Source organism: Syngnathoides biaculeatus, chromosome 20, assembly GCF_019802595.1.
Source record: "Syngnathoides biaculeatus isolate LvHL_M chromosome 20, ASM1980259v1, whole genome shotgun sequence".
Taxonomy (NCBI): Eukaryota; Metazoa; Chordata; class Actinopteri; order Syngnathiformes; family Syngnathidae; genus Syngnathoides; species Syngnathoides biaculeatus.
Genome location: NC_084659.1, coordinates 12,666,744 through 12,685,633, shown reverse-complemented (window position 1 = coordinate 12,685,633; position 18,890 = coordinate 12,666,744). Strand labels below are relative to the sequence as shown.

General features: G+C 42.1%; 2 protein-coding genes across 2 annotated transcripts; one reads left to right on the top strand and one right to left on the bottom strand.

The window, feature by feature from the left end:
• Positions 1-82: 82 nt before the first annotated feature.
• dnajc2 (DnaJ (Hsp40) homolog, subfamily C, member 2) lies at positions 83-10,629 on the top strand. Its single transcript, XM_061806684.1, has 16 exons — positions 83-310; positions 1,093-1,283; positions 2,097-2,172; positions 2,407-2,505; positions 3,815-4,037; positions 4,162-4,227; positions 4,295-4,386; positions 4,465-4,586; positions 6,170-6,319; positions 6,412-6,500; positions 8,001-8,070; positions 8,188-8,369; positions 9,344-9,444; positions 10,060-10,170; positions 10,250-10,410; positions 10,496-10,629. The coding sequence occupies exons 1-16, from the start codon at positions 256-258 to the stop codon at positions 10,562-10,564; spliced, it is 1,857 nt and encodes a 618-aa protein (XP_061662668.1). The 5' UTR covers positions 83-255; the 3' UTR covers positions 10,565-10,629.
• pmpcb (peptidase, mitochondrial processing subunit beta) lies at positions 10,412-17,475 on the bottom strand. The gene is made up of 13 exons (XM_061806685.1): positions 17,319-17,475; positions 17,068-17,205; positions 16,833-16,919; positions 16,614-16,743; positions 16,343-16,541; positions 16,189-16,268; positions 14,149-14,255; positions 13,913-14,056; positions 12,591-12,751; positions 12,436-12,521; positions 12,280-12,368; positions 12,129-12,204; positions 10,412-10,908 (listed from the first exon to the last, which is right to left on the bottom strand). Exons 1-13 carry the CDS (start codon positions 17,400-17,402, stop codon positions 10,844-10,846), a joined length of 1,446 nt encoding a protein of 481 aa, XP_061662669.1. The 5' UTR covers positions 17,403-17,475; the 3' UTR covers positions 10,412-10,843.
• Between the last annotated feature and the right edge of the window lie 1,415 nt (positions 17,476-18,890).

Here is an 18,890-nt window from a genome sequence, read left to right as displayed (position 1 = left end):
AATTAAAGTGACGAAACATTTTTTTGAGGGGGCGAGGGGAGGGCAACGTCCTTGAAGCGGTCCAAATATTCGGGAGCGCCAAAAGTAACACGGAATGCTTTACAGCGTGACACTCGGAGTTTCTCGCGAATGTCTTCTTTTTTAATGGACGTCCATGTGGTGTGTAAATAAGCCATCCGGAATTTGAAGCCCCTTCAAAAAAAGCATAATTGGAATATTACCACTTTTAATGTTCGCGCTGACAACCTTGTAAAAATGATATTAGAAGCGGCGGACGGCGACGAAACCACTGTGTTTCAAGAGGTTGCCGGTAAGATTTGAATGACTATCTATGAGGCCAGCGGGACGTAGCCTGCTAAGCTACGGCAGAGTTTGTTAGCAAGTTTAATTAGCAACGTGTTTGAAAGCAGACAGCAAATATTATGATTGCATCGAAACAAAATATGTCTTCATATACTTTAAAGAAATGAAAGCTGTTCCAACTAATGCGACTGTTGCATAACTACCCCCCTTCATGGGTGCACATGCAGTGATTTTTCTGTATGACATTATTGTATCATTAATCTTGACTATATTTGCCATGTGGAATTGTTTTGTTTACTTATAATTATGAACTGTCATGTAAAATAATCAAACATCTATACTTTTAAGATGAACTCTTTGGGTTGTTTTCATATAATTTGGTCAATCACGGTGAAGACGCTTGGAAGAGAAAAAATATGTAATTCATATTGGGTGGATATAAATACACAAGTCATCCTAAATAGTCATAAACGCATAAGACTTTTATTTATGGTATCGTAATAACAGTAAAGTAGTGAAAAATAGTTCTGACACTTTCATAAATTTGTGTTGCAACAAATAATGGGACACAACTGTCAAGAGATTTTTGCATGCAAAACTTTGAAGAATATTGGTAATATTTTTCTCGGAAACAATCATGACCGTTTGAATGATAACAACTGGCAGTAATTCAAATTGTCGTGTCAGTAAAATTAATTTTCAAAAAGAAATGATGGCCAGAATAGTTTTTAGGAGCGGGGCGTTTATTTTGTTGTTGTTTTTTTTTTCTTTTTTTTCTCCCGTCGTTAGCCTCCGTGCAGGTTCAGGTGGAGCCGGTGGGCCGCTGGTTCGAGGCCTACGTGAAGAGGAGGAACAGGAACGCGTCGACTTCCTTTCAGGAGTTGGAGGAGGAGGAGGAGTCTTCGGAGGAGTCGGAGGATGAAGACTTTCGGCTGGTCGAGCATCCGTTGCTGCGGACGCTCGATCCCAAGGACTGGAAGGTATGTTGAATTAAAAAAGAAAAAAATTTGAAAAATAATAAATAGATAATAAAAAAAAATCATGGGACATATTGTAGTTGCAGTTCCCCTCACCATATTTACATCAACTAGTTTTCAACTCAAAAATCCATTGTAATGAGTTTTTCAATTATTGTTCATGTTTGGGAACACAAAAATGCTTGTAATAACTCAATGTTATCATTTATGGTAGATAACATTGTAAAATATTGCTACATATTTTCGCAAAAATCATAAAACTTGACACAGTAGATTTGCCTGTGCGGGCCACGTAAAAGTCACGTGCTGGGCCGGATCCGGCCCACGGGCCTTGCGTTTGACACCAGTGGTTTAAAGGATGAAAGCCGAATATTGATATGAGTCACAGATGCACCTCATAAAGATAAACGAAATAATAACAATAAATTCTTTGTCACTGTCAATGTCGGCAAACGACATCAGAGGGTCTCTTTCAAAATAAAAACTCTTTGAATTTAAATTCCACAAGTGCTAGAAAGCTGTAAAATGTCACAATGGATTAAAAAAAAAATAAGGATAAAATGATGATGAAATGATAAAAGGATGAAGTTGAGTGTCTATTGTGGTCAGTACAAATATGATTAAAGGCAATTTAAAACATACAAGATAAATGAAAAAAATTGTCATGAAACTTTTGGTTGAATTCTGAATTTTTCCCCCCAAAAAATGGAGGAATCTGCTTCATTTTTAAATATGATGTACTTTTTTTTTTTTTGTCCGCTCACAATTTGCCCGTGTGCGTTTATTTATTTTAATTTTTTTTTGTTGCCTCGTCAGAATCAAGACCACTACGCCGTCCTCGGTCTTCCGCACTTGCGATACAAAGCCACTCAGAAACAGATCAAAGCTGCTCGTAAGTATGCTTCCGACTTTCGGGTGTGCAATATTTTATTTTATTTTTTTGGGGTGATATGTTATTATTTCATTTTGGAATACAAATACAAATGACAACAATGCAAAAAAAACGTGTTGCTGTGTCTTACTTAGCCTGTTTCATCGACGTGTTCGTTGCTGCATGATTTTGGCACTAAATCTTTTTTTTTAATTTATTTTATTATTTTTTAAAAAAATGATTGTTTCTGAACAGACAAAGCCATTGTGTTGAAGCACCATCCCGACAAAAGGAAAGCTGCAGGAGAGCAGATTTCCGAAGGCGACAATGACTATTTCACGTGTATCACTAAAGGTATATTGCATTGTTGTTGTTTTTTGTGTGTGTGTGTGTGTGTGTATGTGTGTGTGTAATGAAATTGCAGTCGCGTTTGGAAATTTCCAAGATTACAATTTAATTTATATTTGAGAATTAGCCACTTGTAATTTGTAAATTTATACAATTACTTAGTAATTACATGACTGGAAGAAAATGTGTAATGAAATTGCAGTCACTTTTGGAAATTTCCAGGATTACAATTTGAGTTATATTTGATAATTAGCCACATTATCTATACATTTATGGAATCACTGAGTAATTACATGACTGGGAGAAAATGTGTCATGAAATCGCAGTTGCGTTTGGAAAGTTTCAAGATTACAATTTGAGTTATGTTTGAAAATTACCCACATGTAATTTCTAAATGTATGTAATTACTTAGTAATTACATGACTGGGAGAAAATGTGTAATAAAATTGCAGTCGCGTTTGGAAATTTCCAGGATTACAATTTGAGTTATATTTGATAATTAGCCACATTATCTATACATTTATGGAATCACTGAGTAATTACATGACTGGGAGAAAATATGTAATGAAATTGCAGTCGCTTTTGGAAATTTCAGACATTACAATTTGAGTTATATTTGAAAATGTGTCACATGTAATTTGTAAATGTATGTAAATACTTAGTAATTACATTACAGGGAGAAAATGTATAATGAAATTGCAGTCACTTTTGGGAATTTCAGAGATAACATTATGAATTATATTTGAAAATTAGCCACATGTAACTTGTAAATTTGTGCAATCACTAATAATTTCATGACGGAGAAAATATGTCATGAAATTGCTGTCGCGTTTGGAAAGTTCCAAAATTACAATTTGAGTTATATTTGAAAATTAGCGACATATAATTTGTAAAATATATATAATTACTTAGTAGTTACATCACTGCAGTCACTTTTGGAAATTTCCAAGATTACGATTTGAGTTATATTTGAAAATTAACCACATGTAATTTGTAAATTTATGTAATTACATAGTAGTTACATGACTTGGAGCAAATGTGTAGGGAACTTGCAGTCGTATAATTTGTAAATTTATGTAATTACTTGGTAATTACATTACTGGAAGAAAATGTGAAGTGAACTTGCAGTCGCATTTGGAAATTTCCAAGATTACGATTTGAGTTCTATATGAAAATTAGCTACATGTAATTTGTAAATTTTTGTAAATACTTGGTAATTACATGACTGGGAGATTATTATTATTATTTTTTTTTATTCATCAGGTGCTCTCTCCTCATCTCCTTTTTGATTTGTTTTTTAATATATTAACGACAGCTATCGAAGCGCTCTCCGACCCCGTGAAGAGGCGAGCGTTCGACAGCGTCGATCCCACGTTCGACAACAGCATGCCTTCCAAGAGCGAAGGCAAAGAGAACTTTTTCCAGGTGTTTCCGGCCGTTTTCGAGCGAAATTCCCGGTGGTCGACGAAAAAGCACGTGCCCGACCTCGGAACCATCCAGTCCTCCTTCGAAGAAGTGGATAACTTCTACTCGTTTTGGTACGCGGGATCCATTTTCGGCATGTTGTCACGAGTGCCGCGCCGCAAAAAATTCCATACGGCGCCGTTTTGGGTCGCGCCTAACGGAACGTACCAATATTTGAACTCATTTTCGTTGTTGCAGGTACAATTTTGATTCCTGGAGGGAGTTCTCGTACTTGGATGAAGAGGAGAAGGAGAAAGCAGAATGGTAAACATTTTGTTTGGTGCTTTTTTTTTGTCTGACAAGCGTAAAAAAAAATGTTGTTGCCGTGCAGCCGAGATGAGCGGAGATGGATCGAAAAGCAGAACCGGGCCTCCCGAGCTCAGAGGAAGAAGGAGGAGATGATCAGAATACGAACACTAGTTGGTACAGAGACTTGAGACGCAGCGTGGTCGCGCTTGAGGGGATCGCCGGGCCTTGACGCGTTCCGTATCTCCGTCACAGATACCGCCTACAGTTGCGATCCCAGGATAAAGAAGTTCAAGGAAGACGAAAAAGCCCGGAAGGAGTCCGAGAAGAAGGCAAAAGCCGAAGCCAAGAAGCGGGAGCAGGAAGAAAAGGAGCGGGTAAGAGTTTAAAGCTCTAGTGTCATGCCTACAAACATTGGAAAATAGATATTGAAACGAAAAATACATATAACATTGTTCACTTCAATGTCTATACGAAAGAATAAATATGAGCGGAGAGCCCGTCATCCATGCGCAAAGTTGCGGAAGTGTCGTTCGGCATTCAAGTGGTCGCCATATTGGCTGCATCCCCTGCCCGTGACATCATCTCGGACATTTGCCATTGAAAACACGCTGTGGCCCCTACTGTGGGAGACGAACACGCCCCTTCTGACACGGAAGAACATCTCACAATCGAGTGAAGTGGCAATATTACCCTTTCATTTCGAGCCATATTTAGATGATATGCGGATCACTTCGAACTAACAACAGACTCCCCGATAGTATGACACCGTGTAGCGTACTCAGCCGTGAGTGATCACAACGCCGTGGCCCGGTGCGACAAGCCGATCACTGCTTCGGCCGGGGTGGCGCCGAGCTGGGTCGCTTTACGGTGTTGTCGTCGCTCGTGGCTGAGTGGACCATTGTCAGCGGCGTAGCTTATTAGCGGCTATGAACAACACTGCTGGCAATGGCGCACTCAAAGCTACGTGCGACGACAACGTGACCGGTGGACGCGGCTTCGGCCAAGGTGGGTCATTTTCGGCGCCGAGCCTGGGCCGCTTTACGGCGTTGTCGTCATACTCGGCTGAGCGCGCTTTTGCTGGTTCATAGCCGCCGCCGTTTTCGAGCCCGACGCGGCAGCCTTCGCTAGCGAACCCGACGCGGAAGCCGCCCGACACGCACTTTGACACAATTAGCACCCCCGTCATACGTACGCGGATCTTTTGTTACGTTATGAGACACGGATTACTTGGTCCGCCCTAAACTATTATTTTTTTCAGTAGCTATATACACACACCTACCTGTCATTTGGAAACCACGAAGCTCTCGTCCCTTACGCCCGTGCAATCCATTTTTCACGACGAACCGGGTCTCTTCCGAACTCATGAAGGGTAAACCCATCCTCCCGAGTGTTTGACAAATATCCAGCAATGCAACGAGCCGGCATTTTAGTGAACACAAAAGAACAACGAGCTACCTTCCCGCATGTAAAACTAATAGAAACAAACGGGTCCACTTGAGCGCACACCTGCGCCCAACGTCACTTCCTGCTTCTTGTCGAAAACAAATCCCTCGAGAGGATTTTCATGGCGGGAGTTACAAAAAGCCGTATACGTCAAAATCATATTTTGTGGTGAAAAAAACGGATGGGTCCATAGCGGCTGCCATGTTTTCATTGATAACATACTAAAAATCACCCATTTCATGACACTTGACCTTTAAGGTAGGGGCCATAAAATACCATGTCGCGGTCCGCAAATGCGCCGCGGGCCACCAGTTTGAGACCAATGCCATAGGGAATAAGGCTTGGCGCTACCAAAAAAAACGCTATAAAAAGTTGAGGTGTAATATTTGTCACGTCGAACCCAACCCTAATTAATCATTTGGGTTACAACAACTGCTAACGTTCAGCATTTTGCATACTTTTAAGATATCAGAGTAGGTAAACGGGCGTGGGGGGTGTCACGGTGTGTTTTCAGGCCCGCCAGGCTGAGCTGGAGGCGGCTCGTTTGGCTAAAGAGAAAGAAGACGAAGAGGCCAAGCAGGCGGCTCAGCAGGCCAAAAAAGAGAAGGAGAGCCAGAAGAAAGCCATTAAAAAGGAGAGGCAAAAGCTCAGGACAACCTGCAAGGTTTGAATCCCACCCCACCCCTGAACGTTAATGATTTGGATCTCATCTTTCAGTTCTGTCAACTGTACCCCCCTTCTCCTGTCATGCCGCAGAACTGGAATTACTTTGCCGACAATGAGGCCGAAAACGTGAAGATGATGGAGGAGGTGGAGAAGCTCTGCGATAGGCTGGAACTCACCAGGTAAAATGGAGGAAATAATCAATGTTATCGGTTGACAACGGCGATGTGGTCGTTCATATCTGAACTTGTCGTACCAGGGTAATGAGCAGCCTTGTCCTACGGCACTCGATTTTCGTGGCTTTGAGAAGAATTTGGAAGAGATGTGCAGTGTTGGGGAGGAACTAGTTACAGTTGTAAATGTATGTAATTACTTAGTAATTACATGACTAGGAGAAAATGTCAATAGATTGAAGTCGCTTTTGAAAATTTCCAAGATTACAATGTGAGTTATATTTAGAAAATTAGCAACATGTAATTTGTAAATTTCTGTAATTACTTAGTAATTACATAACTGGAAGAAAACGTGTAATGAAATTGCAGTCGTGTTTGGAAATTTACAACATTACAACTGGAGTTATATTTGAAAATTAGCCACATGTAATTTGTAAATTTGTGTAATTACTTAGTAATTGCATGACAGGTAGAAAATGTGAAATTGAATTGAAGTTGCTTTTGGGCATTTCCAACATTACAATTTGAATTATGTTTGAAAATTAGCCACGTGTAATTCGTAAATTTGTGTAATTACTCAGTAATTACATGACAGGGAAAAAAATGTTAAATAAAATTGCAGTCGTGTTGATTACAATTTGACTTATATTTGAAAATGAACCACATGTAATTTGTAAATTTATGTAATTATATGACAGGGAGAAAATGTGTAGTTAAAGTGAAGTTGCTTTTGGACATTTCCAACATTTCAGTTTGAGTTATATTTGAAAATTAGCCACATGTAATTTGTAAATTTCTGTAATTACTTAGTAGTTACATGACGGGGACAGAATGAGAAATGATATTGCAGTCGTGTTTGGAAATTTACAACATTACAACTGGAGTTATATTTGAAAATTAGCCACATGTAATTTGTAAATTTCTGTAATTACTTAGTAGTTACATGACGGGGACAAAATGAGAAATGATATTGCAGTCGTGTTTGGAAATTTCCAACATTACAATTTTAGTTATATTTGAAAATTAGCCACATGTAATTTGTAAATTTCTGTAATTACTTAGTAGTTACATGACGGGGACAAAATGAGAAATGATATTGCAGTCGTGTTTGGAAATTTCCAACATTACAATTTTAGTTATATTTGAAAATTAGCAACATGTAATTTGTAAATTTATGTAATTACATGACGGGGAGAAAATGTGTAATGAAATTGCAGTCACGTTTGGAAATTTCCGAGATTACAATTCGTTATATTTGAAAATTAGCAATATGTAATTTGTACATTTATGTAATTACTAGGTAATTACATGACTAGGAGAAAATGTGTCATGACATTGCAGTCGTGTTTCAAAAGTTCCAAAATTACAATTCGAGTTAGATTTAAAAATTAGCCAAACAATCACCCCAAATATCGCTTCCTCCTTCTAAAGCCGACGCTTGTGATTGGCTCTCTCTGGTCACATGCCATTCCGTTAGGTTTCAGTGCTTGTGCTCTTGTCCGCTTACAGTCTGCAGTCCCTCAACGAAATCCTGGCCTCGGCTTCAAAGGAGGACAGTAAAGTCGCGGTTGAGAAGCAGGTACAAAAAAAAAAAAAAATTAATCTACTGTCAAACTAATTTTGAATAAATCCAATCCAGATTCTATCATCGCATCGATAAAAAATCGGGACTTTTTGTTTGCGGTTTTCCGCTCAGTTGCAGGAGGTGAACGCGCAGCTCCAGAAGGAAAGGGAGGCCGAGGTTCAGGCCATGCAGGCCTCCCGGAGCTCGGAGCAGGCCAGCGGAGGGGGCGGCGGGGGCGGAAAAGGCTGGAACGAGGAAGACCTCCAGATGCTCATCAAGGCCGTCAACCTCTTCCCGGCCGGCACCAACGCCAGGTAAGCCGCCGGTGTCGGGATTTCCTCAAATTGCGGCACCGTCGCCAAATCACAATTACTTGCTGGGGGTCGTCAAATAAAAATAAACTTGGAGACCCACGTTCAAGTAAAACCTGGTGTGTAAAAATAAGTTACTCCTGTTATTCATTTTAAGAGGTTTTAGAATATAGTACATATTTTAATTCGATAAGATTTTAGGTGTCAAACTCGAGAGCCGTGGGCTGGATCTGCCCTGCCACATGATTTTATGTGGCCCGTGGAGGCAAATCATGTGTATCAACTTCTGTGGCTTTTTTTTTTTTTTTTTTTTTTTTAAATCAGTACCAACATTTCCAAATTGTCATATCATAAATAACGTTGAGAGATTGCAAGCAAGCGTTTTTTTGTTACCAAACATAGACAATAGTTGAAAAACTCATTACCCTTGATTTGCGAGTCTAAAACTAGTTCATAAATATCATGTATAACTATGATGAGGCGATTAATGATTTTTATTATTTTTTTTGTGGGAAACTGTAGCTACAATGAGTTTGACGGCCCTGATATAGATCTTTTTTTTTTTTTTTTTTTTTTTTAAATCATATATACCGTAATTTCCGGCCTAAAAAGCCGCGACTTTTTTCATATGCTCTCAACCCTGCGGTTTATGTGGTGATGCGGCTAATTTGTGCATTTTTTCTAACGGGCGCAAGGGGGCACTCAAGCAGAAAAGGTGAGAGTGAGACCGGTGGAATATATGTGCCGAGGAAGTGACTTTTACCGGTCCAGCCCTGTTAGCGCTGCGCTAACATGTTACTGCCATGTCTCAGTGATTTTTACTGGTATGTTTTTTTGAACCGACCCTGTTAGTGCAGCGCTAGCATTTACCGTGGCGGCGCTTGCTTCAGCGTTAGCACTAGCATTGAACTCTCTTTGTAAATATCGTGTTTCAATGAAACATCATATGTGTGTCAACGTTTCTATTTTTTCCCCAGGTGGGAGGTGATTGCCAACTACATGAATTTACACTCGACAAGCGGCATGAAGAGAACGGCCAAAGATGTCATCAACAAAGCCAAGAATTTACAACGGCTTGGTAAATTGTTCATATACACCGTAATTCCCGGCCTACAGAGCGCACCTGGTTACAAGGCTCACCCAGTACATTTGTAAAGGAAATACCATTTGGTACATACATAAGCCCCACCTGCGTATAAGCCGCAAGCCCACAGTGAAACACGAGATATTTACAAAAGAAAGACAGTACACAGAAAGAGTTAACAAACGCTAACAAGGCTGGTTAAAATAAAACTTACCGGTAAATATCACTGAGACACGCCAGTAACACAGCACCAACACGGTAGCGCTAACAAGGCCGGTTAAATAAAAAAAACATATCGGTGAAAATCACTGAGACACGCCAGTAACACAGCGCTGGCGCAGTGCTAACAGGGCCGGTAAAAGTCACTTCCTCGGCACATATATTCCCCTGGTCTCATTCTTACCTTTTCCGCTCGAGTTCCCCCTTGCGGCCGTTAGGAACAAAAAACGCACAAATTAGCCGCATAAAGTGCAGAGTTTAAAGCGTGTGGGGAAAAAAGTCGCGGCTTGTAGGCCAGAAATTACGGTACATTTTCATATGGTGTTAAAATGAAGTTTATCTTTGGCGCAATTGTACCATAATCCCGCTTAAAAAAAAATTTCACCTCAGATCCACTGCAGAAAGACGACATCAACAGGAAGGCCTTTGAGAAATTCAAGAAGGAGCATAATTCGGTGCCGCCCACCGTGGACAACGCCGTTCCCTCGGAGAGGTTCGAAGGTGAGTGGCGGGTGCGAAGCAGAAACCGCTAAATTACACGCCAAATTATTCATTTTTTTTGGACACGTTTTATTTCAAGCCCCCGGCAGCGACGGAAACGCAGCCCCGTGGACCACGGAGGAGCAGAAGCTTCTGGAGCAGGCTCTGAAGACCTATCCAGTCAGCACGCCCGAGCGGTGGGAGAAGATCGCCGCCGCCGTCCCCGGACGGAACAAGAAAGACTGCATGAAGAGATACAAGGTGAGACGGGGTGTCGGGTTTATTAATTTTGCCGCAATAAACGATATTTGCACAAGAATATGAAACCGTCCCGTTTCCCCGACAGGAACTGGTGGAGATGGTTAAAGCGAAGAAAGCCGCGCAAGAGCAAGTAGCTAGCAAGAGTAAAAAATGACAGTTGGACAATAGCATCATTATTATTATTATCATCATCATCACAGTATTGTGTTGCTGTGTTTTATATGAAATGAATTAAAATGACTTAAAGAGGGTGTTTGCTTTTGATCCATCCATTCTTCTTTGCCGCTTATCCTCATAAGGGTCGAGGGAGTGCTGCGGCCTATCCCAGCTGTCGGGGGGGTTTACACCCTGAACTGGTGACCAGCCAATCACAGGGAGTCACAATCACACCGAGGGGTGAGGGTGTCCTATTAATTTTGGGATGCGGGAGAGATCAGTTCCTCATCCAGAACATTCCGCTGCGGATCTGGTTGTAATCGGGAAGCTGTTGGATTGGACCTGGTAAGAGGGGGAAAAACATAGGAAATTGAATTTGAAGCCAGCCCAACTGGACTATAAAAACATGTTCTATAGTGGGTTTTATTGTCAATTTTCCTTCTATCATTTACCATAATTTCCGGCCTACAGAGCGCACCTGATAATAAGCCTCACTCAGTAGGTCTGTAAAGGAAATACCATTTGGTACATAACATAAGCCGTACCTGTGTAAAAGCCGCAAGTGCCTCCATTGAAACACGAGATATTTGCAAAGAGAGTTTTAATACCGTAGTTTAGCATAGCAACAACAGTGTAGCACGAACAGGGCTATTTAAAAAAAAAAAAAAAAAAAACAGCCATGGCAGCTACACAGTAGCCACGTGGTAAAAAAAAAAAAAAAAAATACCCAAATCGGTGAGACGTGCCAGTAACAAAGCAGAAACACGCTAGCGTGGCGCTAAAAGGGCCGGTTGAAAAAAAAAAAAAATCATACCGGTAAAAATTACTGAGACGCAGCAGTAACACGGCAGAAACACGCTAGCGCGGTGCTAACAGAGCCGATTAAAAAGAAAAAAAAAAAAAACAAAAAAAAACTGAGAATCACAGACGCGGAAGTAACACAGCAGCAACATGCTAGCACAGCGCTAACAGAGCCGGTTTAAAAAAAAAACAAAAACAAAAAAAACTAAATCACTGAGATGCGGCGCTAGCTAACAGGGCCGGTTAAAAAAAAAAAACAAAAAAACATACCGATAAAAATCACGGAAACGGAGAAGTAACACAGCAGCAACACGCTAGCACAGCGCTAACAGGGCCGGTAAAAAAAAAAAAAAAAAAAATACCGGTAAAAATCATTGAGACGCGGAAGTAACACAGCGGCAACATGCTAGCACAGCGCTAACAGAGCCGGTTTAAAAAAAAAACAAAACAAAAAAAAAAAAACATACTTGTAAAAGTCACTTCCTCGGCACATACATTCCACCGGTCTCACTCTTACACTTTCCACACGAGTGCCCCTTTGCGGCCGTTAGAAAAAAATGCACAAATTAGCCGCATCACCGCATAAATCGCAGGGTTGAAAGCGTGTGAAAAAAAGTCACGGCTTATAGGCCGGAAAATACGGTACTTGATTTGTTCGTTTTTTTTTTTTTTTTTTAACTTCTTTAAATATTGTAATGACGGACTCATTTTCCTCAAAATTAATTTTTCAAACGTTATAATAAACCATAAAAGCGGCTTACCTACTGCTGCAACGGCAGGGGCTTTGTCGAAGACGTATTTGGCGCACACGTCCTTGATGGTAGCGGCGTCGATCGCCTATTGGTGAGTCATTTGAACATGATCGCTACGCGCCGTAATCATCGATCATCGCAAAGCTCCCGGCGGACTCACGTCAATCCGGGTCTCGAGCTCGTGCATCGGGATTCTGCGACTGTAGCACAGCATTTGCCTGCCGATGTCCTCGCAGATGGGCGTGGAACCTGCGAGGGGGAGAAATAAACGACACGGTCGCCATCTTGGGATGATCAAACACGAGGGCGAGATTACCGTCGAGGTGCAGCAGCATGTTCGTCTTGAGAAGGTTCTTGGCCCGTGCCACCTCGGCGTCGGTCACGCTGGTGCAGAGCGACATCCTGAAAAGATGGCCGCCGTGATTACAAATACTGCGTGCGTACTTCCCGGAAGCGTGTGAGGTATCGCACCATTCTTTCTGGGTGAAGTGCATCATGGCGTCGATGGTGCCGGGCTCGCACACCATGTAGAGTCCCCACAGACCCGTGTCCGTGTAGCAGGTGTTGAAGGACTGGAAGCTGTGGCACAGGTTCCCCTGGCACGCCATCTGGGCCAGCTTGCTGGAGAGATTCTGGGCCCAAAAAGCGGTTTCGATGTTAAAGGGGAACTCCAGTGGTTTGCATGAACAATGTATCAATAGGTCATGTAACATGTATTTTATTTTGACAATGTGATGTTAAATCCTCTCTCATTTAATAGTGTTTTGAGAAGATTTTTTTTTTTTTTTTTTAAATCGACAAATACGAATTTTCAGGGGTGCTGCCATTTTCGCAAGTCACATGACCTACGTGCGCGGATGTGACGTGTACCGTGCCGCAACAAAGGCTCATGGGACACAATTTATGCCCAGCGCCGATTTCTCGTATTTATCCTCATCTGACGAAGAAATAGCAGCATTGATTGATCGGGAAGACGGAGGAATACTTCCATACAGAGTTGAACCTGTGGCTGAAATTAATGTTGAATATTCGGATGGTTCTTCGGGCGGAATGACGCCGGAGTCTGACCACCCAGAGGCCTACGCGCGGGACGTGAGTACGTAAACAAAGGCCCTCGGAGCTTCGGGCCGGCAGCCGCGGATGGTTCTTCGGACGGGAATGACGTGGGGTCTGACGAGCGAGCTCCAGAGGCCGTTAGCAGAAGCTCGGCAACAAAGGCCCCTGGAGGTCCGGGCCGGCAGCCGCGGATGGTTCTTCGGACAGGAGTGACGCGGAGTCTGACGACCGCCAAAGCTCGGCTAACGGCCTCCGAAGCTCGGCTAACGGCCTCCGAAGCTCGGCTAACGGCCTCCGAAGCTCGGCTAACGGCCTCCGAAGCTCGGCTAACGGCCGGTTGCTGGATTTCGCTCCGCGTCATTCCTGTCCAAAGAACCATCCGATTATTCAACATTAATTAAAGCCACAGGTTCAAATCTGTATGGAAGTATTCCTCCGTCTTCCCGATCAAGCGATTTTTCTATTTCTTGATCAGATGAGGATAAATCAGAGAAATCATCGCCGGGCATTAATGCTGTCCCGTGTAAACGAGCCTTTGTTGCGGCACGGTACACGTCACATCCGCGCACGTAGGTCATGTGACTCGCGAAAATGGCAGCTCCCCTGAAAATTCGTAATTATCGATAAAAATTTTCTCAAATAAAACGAGAGAGGATTTAACATCACGTTGTCAAAATAGAGTACGTATTACATGACCTAGCACTGGATTTCCCCTTTAAGAAACGAGGTGTGCTCACCACTCCGCCGCCGAAGGAGCGGTCCCAGTTCCCGATGAGGGTGTTGGCCACCATGAGGGGAATGGTGTCCGGGTGGGACCATCCGACGGCCTCCACGGCGATGGCGATGTGGGCCAGCGGCATCTTGTCGTCGCGCACGCGGATCTGACGGGGCGACGGTTCGCGTTAATCCCGAAAGTGCAAACCGCCGTCAAGCGCGACGAGAACTTCACCTCGCCAAAACCCGATTCGCGTACCTCACTTCCCGTGAAGGGGCAGGCGGGCGGCGCGTCGCTCTCGTACCGGCCGAGAAGCTTGCCGAAGTGATACTTGGCCAGGTCGATGAGCTCGTTGTGAGAAACGCCTGTTGAAACATCACGCAAAAAAAATTATTTAACATCATAAAACTTGAAAAATCAGCACATTTGACTTGAAAAACGATGCACACAAAGTACCGCAATTTCCGGCCTATAAGGCGCAACTTTTTTCACACGCTTTCAACCCTGCGGCTTAGGCGGTGATGCGGCTAATTTGTGCATTTTTTCTCACGGCTGCAAGGGGGCACTCAAGCGAAAAAGTTAAGGGTGAGAATGGTGGAATATATGTGCCGAGGAAGTGACTTTTATCAGTAATTTTTTTTTTTTTTTAAACCAGCCCTGTTAGTGCTGTGCTAGCATTAGCACTGCTCTAGCATGTCCCCGCTGTTTTACTGCCGTGTCTCAGTGATTTTTACTGGCATGTTTTTTTTTTTATTAACCGGTCCTGTTAGCGCAGTGATAGCATTAGCGCTGCTCCTGCTGTGTTACTGCCGCGTCTCAGTGATTTTTACTGGCATGTTTTTTTTTTATTAACCGGTCCTGTTAGCGCAGTGATAGCATTAGCGCTGCTCCTGCTGTGTTACTGCCGCGTCTCAGTGATTTAGGTATGCTTTTTTTTTTTTAACCGGCCCTGTTAAGCTAAGCTAAGGTATTAAAACACTGCGTAGCTGCTTTTTTTAGTTTTTTTACCGTTTTATTTTCAACTGGCTCTCTTAGCGCCGCGCTAGCGTGTTTCTCCTGTGTTCCTGCCGCATCTCAGTGATTTAAGTATTTTTTTAAGCGTCCCCTGTTAGCGCTGTGCTAGCATATTGCTGCTTAGTTACTTCCGCGTCTCAGTGATTTTTACAGGTATGTTGTTTTATTTAACCGTCTGTTTGTGCCACGCTCGCATGTTTCTGCAGCGTCTCAGTGATTTAGGCATGTTTGTTTTTTTTTTTAACCAGCCCTGTTAGCGCTGTTCTAGCGTGTTGGTGCTGTGTTACTGCCGTGTCTCAGTGATTTTTACCGGAATGGTTTTTTTTTAACCGTCCCTGTTCGCGCTTTTCTAGCGTTAGTGCTGCGCTAGCATGTTTCTGCTGTGTTACTGCTGCATCTCAGTGATTTAAGTATGTTTTTTTAAACCGCCCCTGCTAGCACTGTGCTAGCGTGTTGCTGCTGTGTCTCAGTGATTTTTACCGGTATGCTTTTTTTTTTAACCGGCTCTGTTAGCGCTGTCCTAGCGTTTTCGCTGTGCTACCATGTTTCTGCTGTGTTACTGCCGCTTCTCAGTGATTTTTTTATTTACTGTCTCTGTTAGCGCCGCGCTCGTATGTTTCCGTAGCGTATCAGTGATTTAGGCATGTTTTTTTTTAACCAGCCCTGTTAGCAATGTTCTAGCGTGTTGCTGCTGTGTTACTGCCGTGTCTCAGTGATTTTTACCGGAATATTTTTTTTTAACCGGCCCTGTTAGCGCTGTGGTAGTGTTAGCACCGCGCTGGCACGTTTCTGCTGTCTTCCTGCCGCATCTCAGTGATTTATGTTTTTTTTTTTTTAACCAGCTCTGTTAAGCTAAGCTAAGGTATTAAAGACTATGTAGCTGCCGTGGCTGTTTTTTTTATCTTTTTTTACCGTTGTTTTATTTTTAACCAGCCCTGTTAGCGCTGCGCTAGGCGTTAGCGCTGTTCTAGCGTGTTACTGCTGTGTCTCAGTGATTTTTACCGGTATGTTTTTTTTTTTTTTAAACCAGCCCTGTTCATGCTACCGTGATGTTGCTATGTTAAGCTAAGCTAAGGTCTTAAATCTTTGAAAACTTTTTTTGTGTACTGTCTTTCTTTTATAAATATCACGTGTTTCAATGTGGGCACTTGCGGCTTATACACAGGTGCGTCTTATGCATGTACCAAATGGTATTCCCTTTACAAATGTACTGGGTGAGTCTTATAATCCGGTGCGCTCTGTAGGCCGGAAATTACGGTCCTAGGCATTATTAGTAGGACTCACCTCCAGCAGCTGCCAGTACTATTCTCGGACCTTTGTAGTGGGTAGTGATGTACTCCACCAGATCTCCTCTATTTATCGTCCTGCCGCGATAAAATTAAAAAACGCGTAACGACGGCGTGTCGCGCGTTTCGATCCGATGCGGACTTTCCCTTACTTTATGTTCTCGGTGGGGCCCAGGATTGTCCGGCCGAGCGCCGTGGACTGGTACGCGGTGGCGTGCAGGTAGTCGAAGACCACTTCCTGGAGATTGGTCTCAACTTCCTGCATCTCCCGGAGGATCACGCCCCGTTCCCTCTCGATCTCCGCTTCGCCTAGCATGCTGTTCTGGATGATGTCGGCTAGGATCTCCACAGCTATATATACATTTTTCATATTTTGATTATATGATATGAAAATGAACCGAACGCATACAGTTCGAGTACTACCTCGTGGAAGATCCTTCGAGAAGGCCTTGGCGTAGTACACCGTCTGCTCCCGGGACGTATACGCATTTAGGTGCGCACCCATGTTCTCGATTTCTAACTCCAGGTCCAATTGTGACCGCTTCCTGGTGCCCTGTCACAGTAAAACAATCAATAAAAATACCGATTATGACAATTTTAGGAATCATATCTTTTTTTTTTTTTTTTAATGGGGTGTCTCACCTTGAACGCCATGTGCTCCAGGAAATGCGCGGTGCCGTTATTTCTCTCGTTCTCGTAACGACTGCCGGCGTCGATCCACAGGCCAACCTAAAAGAAATCAAGCTGTATTGATTCATACGTTTTCTGACCTTTTTTGTGACGTCACCATACAATGATTTGAAAAAAAAAAATATATATATAAACGCTCTGCTGATATGAGCACAGACATTGTATGATAATATATTGGTAAACTTACAGTACAGGTGGAAAGCCCGGAGTCCTCAGACGCCACACGGAGTCCATTTTCCAAAGTGGTCACCTTCGTTTCCGGAACATTTAAAGCGATTTGGGGGGCAGCCTGTGTCGCCAACAGTCTGCGTGGTCCAGCGGTGACCTACGAAAAAAAAACAGATAAATAGCATGGAAATTCTTACTCCTCTTTTGATAATAATTAGCATACAACCATATTTTGGGAATACTCAATGTCTGGTAAGCTCTTCAACTCACTCTGTTAATGTTGTTTTTCTCCAGCAGTGATCTGCGTAGAAAACATTTCGCCGCTGACGCGAGGAGACGTGAGGTGGCCGCCATATTGTTATGTCAGACTGAGGGATTAACGTCACATCCGGTGAGTTGTTGTTGCCATCAAATAACTCCGGAATTTGTGATTTCCGTATCATCATCATCCCTATCTAGTTTATAATAAAATATTGGACGTGAATTTACATACACAGCATTAGATATATTTGATAAAAGTTATATTTTTTAAATGAAAATGACATTTTAAAAGAAGTGCCGCATGTGTGCTAGCGACACTGATCTAAAAAAAAAAAAAAAAAAAAAAGACTGGCTGGCTCATTGCGCACCAAAACTGGAATCGCCATCCGCCATCTTGATACTCACAAAACAACCTGTGCAGCGACTGTAAGAAAACAAGTTAGAAAGATTTACTTTGACACTGTTAAAGTTTGTTTGTAAAGGTTTTATTTTTATTTTCTGATGAGCTTAATTCACTTGAACAAAGTTTTGTTTACGGTTATTCTTCACCGTTCACTCTCTGCTTCACCTTTATAGGCCGACGGTTTTCCGCGAAAAAGCAATGTTCATATTTTCCCAAACTTCATTAGAGGATAAGCAAGAAAACACATATTCAGTGAAATTTTTGATGAATTTCATAATAGAGAACTCTGCAAAGTGAATTTGATTTTCAAATGTGAGGAGACAAGTTGAAAATTTCAGAGACAACAAATAAACAATGTGTTAAGCATCTATTTTCCCATTGCGAGTCCTTATTTCCAAAAATATATCTGATTGACATTAAATTTTATATTTTCATGACAAAAAATGCTTGTTTTTTTGCTATGTTATGATGATAGTGCTTCACAGCTTATTTTGGGAAAAGTTAACGTCACAGAAATCGGGCCCTCGGTTTCTTGGTAGCCTTTTTTGTCTTGCCAAGTCGAACCAAAAATTCTTCATGTTCCCAGAACTGAAAAAAATGTCAAGATCACATGACTAGTTTTAATTCTATATGCCAAACTTTGAGAAAAACCCCGCCATAATCTAACTTGTCAACGGTGTACTCCACGCATTTTGGGAGTACCAATATGGCGGCCAACAGCCTTCAACCGACACAGCGCTAGTTGTGTATGCCGATCCATTTTTTTTTTAAATATATCAGCGGCTAAGAAAATTGATGGATGGATATACCATGAATAGGTACATCGAGAAGCTCTTATTTTGGTAAAATATGTAAAACATTTAAGTTGTGAAAAGGTGAATTTGCATTGAATTTATCGTCACATTGTTACAGAAATAAGAGCTCTTTGTGTTACGCTGTATTTTTCAGACAAATACTTGTGTGTTGGATTTCAAAGTTCAAAAATTATGTTACAAGTTTGAATTCATACTCTGATGTCAATGAATAATTTGCATATTCGTGTTTTGACCATTAGTGTGCGCTATTCAGTCTTTTTTTTTTTTAGGTCAGTGATCATGATCATCCGTTTCTACTTTCCAATAAAATATTGGACGTGAATTTACATACACTACAATCGATAAATTTAATAAAAGTTATTA

Bases quoted from the DNA above. Each gene is read 5' to 3' on its own strand.
- dnajc2 (XM_061806684.1), top strand. From the start codon at position 256: ATGATATTAGAAGCGGCGGACGGCGACGAAACCACTGTGTTTCAAGAG. The intron at 6,320-6,411 runs GTTTGAATCCCA...GTCATGCCGCAG, and splicing joins AGCTCAGGACAACCTGCAAG to AACTGGAATTACTTTGCCGA. The intron at 8,071-8,187 runs GTACAAAAAAAA...TTTTCCGCTCAG, and splicing joins AAGTCGCGGTTGAGAAGCAG to TTGCAGGAGGTGAACGCGCA.
- pmpcb (XM_061806685.1), bottom strand. From the start codon at position 17,402: ATGGCGGCCACCTCACGTCTCCTCGCGTCAGCGGCGAAATGTTTTCTA. The intron at 17,206-17,318 runs GTGAGTTGAAGA...TTTTTTTCGTAG, and splicing joins AGAAAAACAACATTAACAGA to GTCACCGCTGGACCACGCAG. The intron at 12,752-13,912 runs GTGAGCACACCT...TTTTGGGCCCAG, and splicing joins GCTCCTTCGGCGGCGGAGTG to AATCTCTCCAGCAAGCTGGC.